Here is a 16,728-nt window from a genome sequence, read left to right on the forward strand (position 1 = left end):
CGGTGCGCACGTAACAATAGGCTTATGAAATGTTTTTTTTAAATCATTTTGGAAATACATTACAATCCCCAATCTTTCCAGGTAAGCTGCTCAAGTACCCCTAGGGCAGGCATGTCCAAAGTCCGGCCCTGGGGCCAATTGCGGCCCGCGGACAGATTTCAAGTGGCCCTCGGCTCGTCTCTCAAAATAGACTATATGTGGCCCTCCACACAGTATCGGTTAATCAAGCAAGTTCAATTTGCATTTTTTTCCCTTCCCCTAACGATGACAGCACTATCATACAGTTTGTACAAGCACCAAGTAGGAACAACACATGCAGAACTAATGTTTTCAGATGGTAAACAAAATACTTCAAAAATGATTCAAAAAGGTTTGGACACCCTTGTCCTAGGGGTACGCATACCCCTCACTGAGCTATAGGCTACAACTGCTCCCACTCAAGCCCCAACCTCCAGTTCTGAAAAGTGAAGGCAGGAGGGCAAAAACTGCACTTCCTCGAATGGCCACTTGAGGCCGGCTGCAAAAGCGAGTCATTCCCCATAGACCCTCATGTTAAAATGCACGACTTTACAGCAGAAATAAACAAGGCTTACAGCCTGGTTGCTCCTTTGACTTGAGGAGGAAAACGTTGAATCTCCCCGGTTGTGATGATATTATTGGTCTGTATAATAAATATAATCTGTAGTCTATATATAAATATATATAATAAAATAAATATATAAATATAGTCTGTATAATCTGCCTAAATGACACAGCAATGTTACATTCAGCACCAGACAGTGTCCCTCAATCTCATAACCCGTCACTACACAGGGAGAGGCCAGGTGGCCTTCAAGTTCATTTCCTACATTGTCCTTTCATGCATTATTCATGAGGGCAGCTTGTGTGCTGGGGATTGGCAATATTATAATGATGTCCTCCTGTATTACAGTGTTAGGAACACAGCTGTGCTGACACAAATAATCATTATCAATTTTCTCATAGATCCCCTGGCAATAATTTTTAATTGGCCCATATTTTACTACTAAGGTCAGTCACAAAATCAAAGCCGCCGCAGATCTCCAACACTTCTGTGGCTACTTTTGGCATTTCCTTTCGCAGACTGATGTATTTCTAATGTCGCATTCCTTTTGTATTGGGAACTAGGAATGTCCCAGTTGAGTGACGTCACACCCGAGTTGACCGCGAGTTGACGGGAAAGCAGCCAGGGTTAGCTCTAGCCAGGTTAGCCATTGTTAGCAATAAGAGTTGATAACAATGCATTTCACGGCATTTCTACAACGATGTAGCAACATGTCCACACAGATAGACGTTAAGACATTAGGCTATACTGTGTGTACGACTGATTTAATGAGACACAAATAAGACGGAAGTGCTTATAAACAGTATTTACAACTTGTTGAAGCGCAGAGCTGCCATGTTGGATTTTGATGTCGGGCAGGTGAGGCTCCCCTGAGATCGACGGGCGTAGGGAATCCGAGGTCAGCTGACGTCACAGGGGGCATTCCTGACCTTTGAACCGAGATATTCCTAGTTCCCACTATAATGGAGCTGGGCATAAGCCTATAGAGAGGCAAAGTGAACGTCACTTCCTGCTTCAGCACTGTACCAGAGATTTTCTTCCGCAATTCATTTTCCCATAGACATTTTGTAAAAATGCTTATAAAAATAGTTTTACTTGGTCAAACCAAACGGTTCAGCTATATTTAGGATCGCGAGAGAGACCACAGAACATTTCACTCAGACCAAAACGAAAAAACAACATTGAAAAAAATATTTTATTTAAATTTGCAAAAAAAAAATAACGTTTTGGTCCGAGTGAAATGTTCTGCGATCTCTCCCGATTCTAACAGGAAGTGACGTTCCACTTTGGCTCTCTATGTGACCTTCTGTAAGTGATGGTTGGTGTCTCTGTTGCAGCCTGGATACTCTTCTGTCTGATAGAAGAGGGCTTCGCTCTGGCACAGAGACCTAAAGGTAGGCCATGTGCTTTTTCTGCCTTCTACTCATGTTGTTGTTGTTCAGCAGTGGTTCTCAACGTGGGGTCTGCAGACCACCAGGGGGCTCCAGGGGGTCCCCAGCAAATCTTTGAATTGTTCAACTTCACCATGTACAAGCACTTAACACAGTTAGAGGATGTAGACGCATGGCTGTTGTGATCATGGTTTCTCTATTATCTCTCTACCTACAGTACGAGGCCATTTACACCTGGCACTAACATGCGTTTTCTGTGATCAGATTGTAATCAGATAGTACGTGACCACATTATCCTGATTTCATTTACACCTGGCGTTAGCATGCGTTTTGGGTGATCAGATTGAAATCTGATCACCCAAAATGGGTGTCCCCTCAATCCGCATACAATTGCTGTATGCGGATTGAGAGGACACATCGCATTTACACTTGTGTTCCATGTGGTCACAATGCATCCCTGACCACCTCCGGAGGTGGTTTGGCCGATCAGATCGAAATCTGTCTTCAGTGTGTCTCGTAGGGCTGTGAATCTTCACTGGCCTCACAATTCGATTCGATTACGATTCAGAGGGCTACGATTCGATTCGATAACGATTATCGATGCATCTCGATGCATCTCGATGCATCTTAAATCGATGCATCACTTTTTTTCCCGAATACATGACTTTTTTTTCTCACTTTCTTTTTTCTCACTGTGTGGCTACTTTTAAAATAAAAGTGCATTTAGAATTGCATTGTATTATGATCCATAATTAAAATAAACAACTGCATGTACTTCCATTATATTTTATTTGATTATATAAAAAAAATAATAATAATAATAATAATTTAATAATCGATTTTTGACATTTGTGAATCGATGCAGAATCGTGCAGGTCCGCATCGCGATGCATCTTATAATCGATTATTTTTGACACCCCTAGTGTCTCGGGGGTGTTTACACCTGTACTTTCGAGTGGTCACGCACTATCCCATTGCAATCTGATGACAGAAAACGCATGTTAGTTCCAGGTGTAAACGGCCTCTATGATAGTCGTGGAATTCTGGACAAAATCAATCCAATCCTTTCCTCGTTGACCCCGCCCCACCTCACTAACCCGTCTGTCCGCTGCGTGTGCAGATTCCCCCAGTGAGCATGGCGTCCAGAGCCCCAACCAGAACGACTGTGGCACGTGGGTCCGCAACATCAACGGCGGCGTGTTCACGTCGCCCAACTACCCCAACACCTACCCGCCCAACAAGGAGTGCGTTTACATCCTGGAAGGTAAGGTCAAAGGTCGCCTTCCCCCCCGTCCGCCGTCAAGTTGATTTGTATAGCCCTAATTCATAAGCACGTCTCGGAGGACTTCACAGAGATTGTGTCTAGCTAATTCGAGCTAAGCACAATCAATAAACAGATTTGAACAGTCTTAGATAAAGCATATAAAAACACGAAGAGAAGAGAGGGAGGGTAGAAGAGAAGGGGGGAGAGAGAGAAGGTGAAGGGAGAAGAGAGTGAGAGAGAGAGGAGAGAGGAGTGCGAGAGAGAAGGTGAAGAGAGAGAGAGAGAGAGGGGCGTGCGAGAGAGAAGGTGAAGGGAGAAAAGAGAGAGAGAGGAGAGAGAGGGAGTGTGAGAGAAGGTGGAGGGGGAAGAGAGAGAGAGAGAGAGAGAGAGAGAGAGGGGAGTGCGAGAGAGAAGGTGAAGGGAGAAGAGAGAGAGTGAGGGACGTGCGAGAGAGAAAGAGGGGAGTGCGAGAGAGAAGGTGAAGGGAGAAGAGAGAGAGTGAGGGACGTGCGAGAGAGAAAGAGGGGAGTGCAAAAGAGAAGGTGAAGGGAGAAAAGAGAGAGGGTAGTGCGAGAGAGAAGAGGGGGGAAGAGAATAGAGAGAGAGAGGAGAGAGAGAGAGAGGGGAGTGCGAGAGAGAAGAGGGGGGAAGAGAATAGAGAGAGAGAGAGAGAGAGAGAGAGGGGAGTGCGAGAGAGAAGGTGAAGGGAGAAGAGAGAGAGAGTGAGAGAGGGGAGTGCGAGAGAGAAGGTGAAGGGAGATGAGAGAGAGAGAGAGAGGGGCGTGCAAGAGAGAAGGTGAAGGGAGAAGAGAGTGAGAGAGAGGGACGTGCGAGAGAGAAGAGGGGGGGAGAGAATAGAGAGAGAGAAGTATTTGTTATCAGGAGAGTGGATTGAAGGCTTTTGGCAGATTGCCTCGTTCAGTGAATGTCGATGAGTCTGACTGACATTGTTTTATATAAGCCAGCCTCTATCTGATTCTCTGTCCGCTCGCTGGCAGCCAATCGCTCTTGACACTTGGCGAATGGGCCGTCCTGAGTGTAACTGCACATAGCCCTTTGAAAAGGATGGAGAGCGGTGCATTGTGGGTCGCCCCCTGACCTTTGGCCTCATCAGAGTAGCACTGTATGTATTCATAACTTGGCTGTTGGCTGAGACATGAAAGAGGCAGAGGTGATCTTTGATGGTGTTATCACTGTATTACAAATGTGAAATGTCCACGTCAATGCTTTAGTGTGCCGCTATACTCACATCACATCCGCCAGTCATCTGGAGGGGAAGAGAACGGAAAGCAGCATCATTCATTATTAGGGGTGTCACGATACACTCAGTTCACGATACGATACGTATCACGATACTGGGTTCACGATAACGATACGATACGATTTTAACAATATTTTTTTAAACTTGAATAATGACAATATATGACTGGAAAAGTAGTATTTTATTTGAAATGCACAAATACAAAACATGCTGTTGTGGGAAATTGTTATTACAATAACAACTAGAAAAAACATGAGATTGGAGATAAGGCTTATCTTGAAATAGAATGAGTTACACCGTCACTTAGATTTACTTTGAACTAAAAGGTTTCTCAGCAGTATAAATTCTCATTATGCATCTTCAGTTTTTCTTCAAACTCAAACAACAAGACTTTTCTTAGTCTATTTTTTATGCATCTTCAGTTTTTCCTGTCAAGTAAACAGTTTTGCCAGAAACTGAATTGAATGGTTTCTCTCCTGTATAACTTCTCATGTCTCTCTTCAGAGACTTGTTCAACTGAACTACTTTCCACACATTGAACTTCAACAAACAAAGACGTTTCTTAGTCTATTTTTGAAAAAAAAAAAAAAAAAAATTGCGATATGAGATTTCATCTCAACGATACATATCGTGACGTTTTACTATCGCGAAATTTCGTGGGACGATATATTGTGACACCCCTATTCATTATAGGATCTACATGTATAAGAAAATGTGACATGAGATATCGGTTGTTACTGTCTTTAGAAGTAGATCACTTTGAGGCATGGCTGACCAATTTGTGCGGCCCGCGGGTCAACTTTGGCCCGGCCCCTGTTTGTTCTGGCCCACCATGGATTTGACAAAAATAAAATAAATAAATAAATAAGTAAATAAATAAATAAATAAAATCTGCGCCTGATATTACTGTCTACTTCTAAGCAATTTTTTTGTAGGGTCTGTCACAGCTCTTTGTGACTGTGCCATGTTGACACGTTCAAAACAAATATTTGGATTATTATGGGGGATCTTTTTGGCAAATAAATAAATAAATGGCAAAGGTTTTCGACTGTGGCGCAGTAGTATAAATGTCAAGTTAGTGACAGCATCATGCTGTATCAGCCTCTGGCTTGCAGTCATCCAGCCATGTAAGCCAGTGTTAAGTGTTAACCACATTCAGAGTTTTGAAGTACAGTATTCCAAAAGTAATCCAATGTAGAACACGTTAACTCGAGTAATCCAATGGAATACGTTACAAATGACACTTCAGGGCACTGATACTCAACCCGAGGCTCTACAGCCACATGCGGCTGCTTTGTGGGTAGTTGTGGCTTTTTTTAAAGTCCTACTTAAAATAAATAAATAAATAAATACAAATCTGAGAATAAATAATGGGAGGAAAGGGACTTTGTGCAGAGATTGTGTTTTGGTCAAAGTGTCTCTTGAGTCTTGAGTAGGGAAAAGGTTGAGTAGCACTGCTTTAGGGCATGTGTTCAGTCATACGTTTTAAAAACAACCCTCCTAACGCTGGAAATGCCTGAAGGCTTATGTCCCCGGCAGCCCTGGCAGTGGTAAAGTGGTAGAGACAGATTTTACATTTGGCTCAAGGGCTCCCCCTGTTGACAAGACAAGGTCATTCTCCCCTAGACATGGTGCTGATAACTCCAGCACAGGCAGCCAACTCGTGTGCGGAGTGCGTCGCAGTGTGTCTGCGGAGCCACAAATGGAACCTGTTATTTTCATCTTGAATGGCGTTTTATTATTATTATTATTATTATTATTATTATTATTATTATAGTGGAATCCACTTATAGTGATCAACTGCTTATAGTGATCAAAAAGCTTGGTCCCGAATCATTGCTATACACATGCTGTTTAAATAATTGACATATAGTGAGCAATCTTCCGCTTATACAGTGATCATTTTGGGCCTTGTCCCACCTGAGAACAATGGAAAAAATGTTTAAAACTACAGTAATTGTATTATTATTTTTACTTACAAACGGCCAAAAATGAGCCAACGACATACAGCAGCGATACTCAGTGCAGGTCTGTCTGTCTGTGGAGCGATGGCAGCGTCTCTGTCTAGGTGAGACCGCTGTGTTTGAAACAGCTGGAGGCCTAACTTACTGTATGGATTTACATTTCTTTACTTTATATACTGCATTCATGTAATTCATATACAAATGTCAATTAGATGGTAATCTGCATGAGAAATAGAGAAAAAGAAAAAAGTCTGTTATAATGATCATCTGCTTATAGTGATCAATTTGACCCGTCCCAAGCTGATCAATATAAGAGGAGTGCACTGTATTATTATTACAGTATTATTATTATTATTATTATTATTATTATTATTATTATTATTATTATTATGGTTGTTGTCATTGTTGTTGTTATTATTATTAGTCATATTCATATCCCAGCTTCAGTGGTGAGCCTTTGATTGTGTCTCTCATAGAGATAGCGAGATGCTGACTTGGCGTACGTGCTGCTAATCACATGGCTTTGTCATCACAGTGTGCTGCTGATTGTGTCGGCAATCACCACCCGGCCTGCTCATCAGCTCAATACATCGTGTCATTATACTCCTTTTCTATGCTTCTCCCTTATCAACCTCATTCATATCTGTATGAATGTGTGTGTGTGTGTGTGTGTGTGAGAGAGAGAGAGAGAGAGAGAGAGAGAGAGAGAGAGAGAGAGAGAGAGAGAGAGAGAGAGAGACGGGGATTGAGTCTTAACGCACCAGGGAGTTCACACTAGGAGGAAGTGCAGGCGTACAAGCTGCTCGTTCAAGCAGACAGGGAGAACAGAAGGGGCTCACATTCAAAGACGAGAATGGAGACACACATTTCACAAAGAGAATGGAGACACACATTTCACAAAGAGAACGGAGACACACGTTCACAAAGAGAACGGAGACACACGTTCACAAAGACGCAAGAGAATCGTCTCTTTCATTGTATTTACATTACAGACTGTGCCGTACATACCTTTCTGGAATGAACTCATTTTGAGGGCACATTTCAAAGTGCAGGGTTGCAGGCAGAGCAGGGTGGGCAGCCTACATTTCGGAAATTCGAATATGTGGTCGCCGATATGGTGAATTTGCACTTGTTTTCCCTCTATAATGAGACACGCTTGGCTTCATCATACCAGAGATGATACACCCCCCCCCCCCACACACACACACACCCCCACACACACACACAAACACACACACACACACACACACACACACACACACACACACACACACACAGACACACACACACACACACACACACACACACACACACACACACACACACACACACACACACACAGACACCCCCACACACACACACACACACACACAGACACACACACACACACACACACACACACAGACCACAGACACACACACACACACACACACACACACACACACACACACACACACACACACACACACACACACCCTCCCTCTTTACATGGTGTGAGTGATCTCCTGAGACAGGCCTGGCCTGACCTTGTGGAGTATGAGCTGTGTGTCTGGGTGATGCTGTAAGAGGGCTGACGACACACACACAAAACACTGTAGGACAGACGCTAAGGCCATGTTCAGACTAGGAGGCCAAATCTGATTTTAATGACCTATTAATGATTCTATCCAGATTGGTTTTATGAGTCTCTGGACGCTCCAAGTCTGATTTGTGTCACTTGTCCCAAAACCAAACCATATATGGAGGTAGTTTCCAATCTGCTTTCGACTGATGTGACTTCAGTGTGGACACGCTGATCACCCAAATCTGATTTGTGGCAGTGTGTGGACACACTCCCAAATCTGATTTGTGGCAGTGCGGACACACTCCCAAATCAGATTTGTGGCAGTGGACACACTCCCAAATCTGATTTGTGGCAGTGGACACACTCCCAAATCAGATTTGTGGCAGTGGACACACTCCCAAATCAGATTTGTGGCAGTGCAGACACACTCCCAAATCAGATTTGTGGCAGTGGACACACTCCCAAATCAGATTTGTGGCAGTGGACACACTCCCAAATCAGATTTGTGGCAGTGGACACACTCCCAAATCAGATTTGTGGCAGTGGACACACTCCCAAATCAGATTTGTGGCAGTGCAGACACACTCCCAAATCAGATTTGTGGCAGTGCAGACACACTCCCAAATCAGATTTGTGGCAGTGGACACACTCCCAAATCTGATTTGTGGCAGTGGACACACTCCCAAATCAGATTTGTGGCAGTGGACACACTCCCAAATCAGATTTGTGGCAGTGCAGACACACTCCCAAATCAGATTTGTGGCAGTGCAGACACACTCCCAAATCAGATTTGTGGCAGTGGACACACTCCCAAATCAGATTTGTGGCAGTGCAGACACACTCCCAAATCAGATTTGTGGCAGTGCAGACACACTCCCAAATCAGATTTGTGGCAGTGCGGACACACTCCCAAATCTGATTTGTGGCAGTGGACACACTCCCAAATCAGATTTGTGGCAGTGCAGACACACTCCCAAATCAGATTTGTGGCAGTGCAGACACACTCCCAAATCAGATTTGTGGCAGTGCAGACACACTCCCAAATCAGATTTGGGAAACCAATCAAGATAATGATGATTAATGACTTCAGCAGCAAATGGGATTTGCCTGTAATGAGAACATGGCCTTAAGCGTCTGAGGAAGAGCCTGTGTGGCTTGAAACATCACGCTGAAGAAAAACCTTCAAAAGAGAGCTCTAAAGGTGTACAGATCACCTCTTTTCATTATGAAACTAACTAACTACAAATGATGTGACCCAACTCATAACTGATAACTCATAACTGATAACTCATAACTGATAACTCATAACTGATAACTCATAACTGATAGCTAGATATTGGCCACCGCAATCGATGAATGGCGTCTTTTTTTGCTGATTGCGGTCAACGAGGCCGATATCGGCTGATACCGATATCGGCCGATATATCGGTGCATCCCTAGTTATTATGCATCTTAAAACATGTTTGGAGGGGATCTTCTAAGTTTAATAGTCTTCAAATTATATTAATATGATGTGAGTTTCAGTTAGCTTTGCACAGAAACACCTGATAGAAATACTTTTTGCATTGATACTTTATTACATTTCAGAGCCTGTACTTTTGAATCAGTACTTATTTTTTCACACAAGTACTTCTACTTAAGTAAAGAATGTGTTTACTTTTCTCATCTCTGCCCAACATTGACCACACATCTTCCCCCTTCTCCATCTCTCCTCTCTCTCTCTCACGTCTGCCCTCAAAGCTCTCCCCAGACAGAGGATCCAGCTGTCGTTCGACAAGAACTACTACATCGAGCCGTCGTTCGAGTGCCGCTTTGACCACATCGAGATCCGTGACGGACCGTTCGGCTTCTCGCCGCTCATCGATCGCTTCTGCGGGGGCAAGAACCCGGGCCTGGTCACCTCCACCGGACGCTTCATGTGGATCAAGTTCACCAGCGACGAGGAGTTGGAAGGCCTGGGCTTCCGCATCAAGTACACCTTTATCGCAGGTAGAACAAACACCTGAGCTACACCTGTACAGTGGCTGTAATACCAGACGACCAGCTCAGGGCAAGAATAGAGTCTCAGGCAGTGGTTCTCAAATGGGGGTCCGGGGACCCCCAGGGGACCTTGAGGGGGTTCCAGGGAGTCCCCAGCCAAAAGGGGGGTCATTTATTTTCACTATAATTCCATTCATAAGTAACACAATGACTATTTTCGTCATGGCTTTTATAAACCTTCTGTAATAAAACATCTAAAAGCATCAATCTTATCTTATTATCATATGGGGGACCGTGGGACAAAATCCTATCAAATGGGGGTCCGTGGTCTAATCTTTGTCAGTTTAGGGGTCCCTCATGTGAACAAAATTGAGAACCACTGGTCTCAGGTGCTCGGGAAGCGAGAGATACATACATTTATGATTTCTTAGGTCTGGCAAAAAAAAACTAAAAAAACTAACCTTAACTTGTACCACTAACCTAAACTTGTACCACTGTTCCTTCAGAAGTTGTAGTTATCACAGACTGTGCTCCATAGTAGATTGCTCTATTGCTGACAAAAATGTGTTATTGTAAGTCGCTTTGGATAAAAGCGTCTGCCAAATGACGTAATGTAATGTAATGTAATGTAATGTCTTTGGCCACAGCAGGTGACCTTCTATAGACCGAATCACAATGTCTTCACTGCTGGACACAAATTAGCAGACGGCGGATGATCTTGCTATCTTGTGTGTGCTTTTCAGCTACGTAGACTTCAAGGCTCATCATGGCTAAGGTGTGTGTCTGAACCCATTTAATAGTCACACCTAAACCGTAAAGCAGAAGTTTGACTTGATCTTCTCGTCACGATCGTATTCTCTCCCTTATGAAAGTCTGCCTGAATATGGGCTGGCCGGCTGGACATGGGCCAGAGAGCCATTGAGTTCTCCAGGTTCTCAAACATCTCAGGCGTCTTTACTAGAGAGCCATTGAGTTCTCCAGGTTCTCAAACATCTCAGATGTCTTTACTAGAGAGCCATTGAGTTCTCCAGGTTCTCAAACATCTCAGATGTCTTCACTAGAGAGCCATTGAGTTCTCCAGGTTCTCAAACATCTCAGACGTCTTTACTAGAGAGCCATTGAGTTCTCCAGGTTCTCAAACATCTCAGACGTCTTCACTAGAGAGCCATTGAGTTCTCCAGGTTCTCAAACATCTCAGACGTCTTTACTAGAGAGCCATTGAGTTCTCCAGGTTCTCAAACATCTCAGGCGTCTTTACTAGAGAGCCATTGAGTTCTCCAGGTTCTCAAACATCTCAGACGTCTTCACTAGAGAGCCATTGAGTTCTCCAGGTTCTCAAACATCTCAGACGTCTTTACTAGAGAGCCATTGAGTTCTCCAGGTTCTCAAACATCTCAGGCGTCTTTACTTCACCGACACACGCTCCACATCAGAGCCTCTGCAATCCTAGACGGAAAAGGCCCGGGGAAATCAGCATCTCCCATCCGGCCACAGATATTAGCTCCAAACAGAGCCCTTTCTTCTTTATCTGGCTGGCCCTCATGGAATCTTATCTTGTGTTCTGTGCGTACCTATTTCTGCTGTGTGGATTGAGAGTAATGTGCCTCCCCAATCTTATCATTTCAGACCCAGATTTCCATCTGCACGTGGGCGGACTGCTAAACCCCATCCCAGGTAAGCTCTTCAATACAGTATGTCACCGGTTTGTGTCTCCCATCCCATTTCAAGAGCCCCTCTGCGCTCTGGAGCTTAGCGGAGGCTATAGCTTACTCTGAGGTGAATGCTAAGTACGCTAACGCACCTTGACATGCACACACGCTCGCACGTAACGCTGATGGACGGACACGCGCGGGCGCACGCGTACCCGCCGAAGAAAAGAAACGCAAAAGAACGCGTGCATGAACGCACCACTTCCTCTTTGATCGGGCTCTTTCCTGTCTATCTTTCTGTCTTTGTTCATCAGTCTTCCTTTTGTCCTCTGTGTTAATCCTGACTTCTATTCCCCGTCAAATCCTTTCGTTCTTCAGCTAAAAGCCCTCATCCGTCCCTCTCTCTCTCTCTCTCTCTCTCTCTCTCTCTCTATCTCACTCTCTCTCTCTCTCTATCTCTCTATCTCTCTATCTCTCTCTCTCTCTCTCTCTCTCTCTCTCTATCTCTCTCTCTCTATCTCTCTCTCTCTATCTCTCTCTCTATCTCTCTCTCTCTATCTCACTCTCTCTCTCTCTCTGTCTCTCTCTCTCTCTATCTCACTCTCTCTCTCTCTCTCTCTCTATCTCACTCTCTCTCTCTCTCTCTATCTCTCTCTCTATCTCACTCTCTCTCTCTCTCTCTCTCTCTCTCTCTATCTCTCTCTCTATCTCTCTCTCTCTCTCTCTCTCTCACTCCACTTGTCCTCATCAAGCGGCAACCTTCATCTTGGAAGAATGAGGCCAACACAGAAGTGGCAAGAACTGCGTGCGGTTCCTCGAATGGCCACTTGAGGTTGGCTCCAATGCCCAACTTTACCGCAGAAATAAGCATGCTTACAGCCTGGTTCAAAAAAGCGGTTTTGCTAAATGTTGTGTACATGACAACATGTACACAACATGTACACAACATGTACACACCATGCAAAAAGAGGTCCCATTGTATAGAAGTCAATGGGAAAATTGTCAGTTGACTGTCAGTTAGTCTTTCCTCAGACTGTCAGTTGACTGTCAGTTAGGCTCTCTCGCCTCAGACTGTCAGTTGACTGTCAGTTAGGCTCTCCTCAGACTGTCAGTTGACTGTCAGTTAGGCTCTCTCGCCTCAGACTGTCAGTTGACTGTCAGTTAGTATCTCGTCAGACTGTCAGTTGACTGTCAGTGTGTCTCTCCTCAGACTGTCAGTTGACTGTCAGTTAGTATCTCCTCAGACTGTCAGTTGACTGTCAGTTAGTATCTCCTCAGACTGTCAGTTGACTGTCGGTTAGTATCTCCTCAGACTGTCAGTTAACTGTCAGTGTGTCTCTCCTCAGACTGTCATTGACTGTCAGTTAGTCTCTCCTCAGTCAGACTGTCAGTTGACTGTCAGTTAGTCTCTCCTCAGTCAGACTGTCAGTTGACTGTTAGTTTGTCTCTCCTCAGACTGTCAGTTGACTGTTAGTTAGGCTCTCCTCAGACTGTCAGCTGACTGTCAGTTAGTCTCTCCTCAGACTGTCAGATGTCTCTCCTCAGACTGTCCGTTGACTGTCAGTTAGTCTCTCCTCAGACTGTCAGTTGACTGTCAGTTAGGCTCTCTCGCCTCAGACTGTCAGTTGACTGTCAGTTAGTATCTCCTCAGACTGTCAGTTGACTGTCAGTTAGGCTCTCTCGCCTCAGACTGTCAGTTGACTGTCAGTTAGTATCTCCTCAGACTGTCAGCTGACTGTCAGTTAGTCTCTCCTCAGACTGTCAGTTGACTGGCAGTTTGTCTCTCCTCAGACTGTCAGCTGACTGTCAGTTAGTCTCTCCTCAGACTGTCAGTTGACTGACAGTTTGTCTCTCCTCAGACTGTCAGTTGACTGTCAGTTAGGCTCTCCTCAGACTGTCAGTTGACTGTCAGTTAGGCTCTCCTCAGACTGTCAGTTGACTGTCAGTTAGTCTCTCCTCAGACTGTCAGTTTGTCTCTCCTCAGACTGTCCGTTGACTGTCAGTTAGTCTCTCCTCAGACTGTCAGTTGACTGTCAGTTAGGCTCTCTCGCCTCAGACTGTCAGTTGACTGTCAGTTAGTATCTCCTCAGACTGTCAGTTGACTGTCAGTTAGGCTCTCTCGCCTCAGACTGTCAGTTGACTGTCAGTTAGTATCTCCTCAGACTGTCAGCTGACTGTCAGTTAGTCTCTCCTCAGACTGTCAGTTGACTGGCAGTTTGTCTCTCCTCAGACTGTCAGCTGACTGTCAGTTAGTCTCTCCTCAGACTGGCAGTTGACTGGCAGTTTGTCTCTCCTCAGACTGTCAGTTGACTGTCAGTTAGGCTCTCCTCAGACTGTCAGTTGACTGTCAGTGTGTCTCTCCTCAGACTGTCAGTTGACTGTCAGTTTGTCTCTCCTCAGACTGTCAGTTTGTGATCGGGGGATGGGACGGGATTATCCGCTCCAGCCAGGTGGAGGAGGAGGAGAAGGTGAAGCCTGGTGATGCTCTCGACTGTATCTGGACTATCAAGGCTCCTCCACAGTCCAAGGTCAGTACACCGTCAGTACACCGGACCTACCATTGCGGAAGTAACTTAAACCTGCATTATTTCAAATGGTCTGCAGGGGGCGACACAACTGGCTGCAAAATAAGTTTGGTTACATGGAAGTGAATGGGAAAATGGCTGTAATTCTCCCTTGATTTATCGCCTCAGTAAAGGCTTTGCTAATGAGTTCATGGTCTCAGTCGCCAGTTTCTAGTCTTACAGTTTCAAGTCAGCATGATGTTCACTTTGGAAATGATGGTCCCATTGAGAGTAAAAGAGATGATAAAAAGACATGTGTTGGGGTGTGAGTGATCACACAGCTTGCTGATCATGGACCAACAGCAGACTGAGCTGTGGCTCTTCGCATCCATATATTTATATATGCATGTATATGGATTTATATATTTATAAATATTACATTAGTTATCAGAAATGATCAAATCACATAGAATAGTCTAAATGTGTATGATTTGGTTAAAGAGATACAGTAGTTCAGAGATTCAGTAGTTTTGGAGAATTCTTGTGTTTTTACCTCCTTCTGAAACAAATGAATGCCTTCAGACAGATCTTTTTTGCATGTATTTGGTGTAGTCTGAGGTATGTCAGACAACTTCATATCAGGCTATCTTGGCTCAATTGTTAAAAATCTATCAAATAGCATAATCATGATCCCAGAAGCATCCAATAATCTAGCGAAACTAAGCAAGTAAACTAGGGGAGACACATTTTTCCCAAGCTCTGAGGGGAGGCCCACAGTCCCAGATTTTGAACCCTCTGGTCTATGCCTATCCCACAGTACATCACAGGCCGTGCCAGTTCAGAATTATAGCTGTTTTCTAATGAGTGTACAGAGCAGAAATCCAAGCCGCATGGTGTCATATCTCTTTGATTCTGATCAGGCCCACTTCAGATCAGATCCTGAGGTATGATTCTGATCGGGCCCACTTCAGATCAGATCCTGAGGTATGATTCTGATCAGGCCCACTTCAGATCAGATCCTGAGGTATGCGACCTACTACGTGCCACTTACAGCAATGCTCATCACCCGGACAGAGGCCTCGAGTCTGCACATCATTGCGTGTGCCTTCGTCCTATTGAAGTTTAGACTACGACATTGTTGCCATGACAATAAGAACATCTCGCGTCCTTCATCTGAGACGATTGTAGTAATTTAGTCAGCTTGTCTGAGCCAGCGTCGGCATGGAGGACAGACACAACCATGGAAACTAAGACAAATAGCCACTTGGTGGTACTTGGGGAGACGCCTCAATTCAGACAGAACATTCAATTCAATTCAATTATACTTTATACTATACTATACTTTATACCACATAATAAGTCACCATATGCAACAAACAGCAGAATACACAAGACACATGTAACCCTAAAAAGATATCACCATGAAACTCCCCCAGTTGATTACTTACATGAAGAAGAAAAAAATTGTCTTACAAGTTTTCTGAAATTGTAAAGGTTGTAACAAGGGGTTTTGTTCATATACTGTATCATTCATAGCCTGATTTATTTAACACATTCACTGCCAGCCGTTTTTTTTTTTACTGTAGGTAGGTTCTGCCAGAGGGTTTTTTTGAGGATTCTGGCTCATCTTTCAAGACCCGAGGATTCTTTTCTGCTAAGATTTTGTGAACACACAATATCTCAAAATAACTAATAGAATGTGTGCTTTCTCTGTCTAAAAGAGTTAGTTTGTAGCGTTAGTAGTTATGTAAGCATTAGCAGTTGAATACAGCATGGTTTCAGCGTCTGGAAAATTATTCTGAGATAAACGGCTTTTTGTGAAATTCGATAGAACAGTCACTTTAACCATTCATTTTTGGCATCAGTAAGACATCAGACATCTAAACAATAGTTTTGAACAGTAATTTCCTCCATAACAGCAGGAAACACCCCTCTGCTTCAAACTCCTCCCTCCGTGTGTGTTCTTCTTGGCTGCAGTGGGCGTGTCACAAGCTCGTTGCTGCTGCTGCTGTAACCTCGTGTCACCAGGCTCACTGCTTCTGCTGCTGCTGCCTGTCTGCTGGCGGCCGCTCGGCAAGTCTGGATATGGGCTCGCTCGTTTCTTGTGATTTCGGTTGAGAGCTTTGATGAAGCTTTTGCGATTCTGGTCTTATTTATGCTGCGTGTTTCAAAGTGTGTTCCACCCGTAATCTATTATGCAAATTTGCAATCCCGCACCGCCAGCAATCAGCGCGAAAACGAAAGCGTTTTCGCCAATCCATTTTCATGAGAATGGCTTCCTCAAACTGCTTTTTGCTTGCCTTCCTCTAGTCTGGGAGAGCACTGTCGCCACTTAGTGGGTCCGTGGAATGGGTTGTACACGTTCGCTGGCTTCAATATTTTTTATAGGAGACGTGGGGAGCGTTGATCCACGTCCCACCGTCAAAAAAAAAAAAAAAAAATTTAAGCCAAGATATCTCGTCATTGGCAGTGAACCGTTGGATTCTGTAAGCCGAGATATCTCGTCAATGGCAGTGAACGTGTTAATATATGATATAAAAAAAAAAAAAAAACATGCGAAAATGGATA

At 44.3% G+C, this 16,728-nt stretch overlaps 1 protein-coding gene across 1 annotated transcript in view; it reads left to right on the forward strand.

Moving 5' to 3' along the window:
- Positions 1-1,898: 1,898 nt before the first annotated feature.
- The window catches only part of neto2a (neuropilin (NRP) and tolloid (TLL)-like 2a), a gene marked incomplete at both ends in the record, with an annotated part of 33,859 nt that continues 19,029 nt past the window's right edge, over positions 1,899-16,728 (forward strand). The window contains 5 exons of the mRNA XM_083653225.1: positions 1,899-1,977; positions 3,095-3,238; positions 9,768-10,016; positions 11,634-11,681; positions 14,057-14,184. Of these exons, the coding sequence (XP_083509351.1) occupies positions 1,899-1,977; positions 3,095-3,238; positions 9,768-10,016; positions 11,634-11,681; positions 14,057-14,184 (648 nt within the window). The remainder of the gene's footprint in view (positions 1,978-3,094; positions 3,239-9,767; positions 10,017-11,633; positions 11,682-14,056; positions 14,185-16,728) is intronic.

This window comes from Poromitra crassiceps (genome assembly GCF_964638095.1).
Source record: "Poromitra crassiceps genome assembly, chromosome: 16".
Classification (NCBI taxonomy): Eukaryota; Metazoa; Chordata; class Actinopteri; order Beryciformes; family Melamphaidae; genus Poromitra; species Poromitra crassiceps.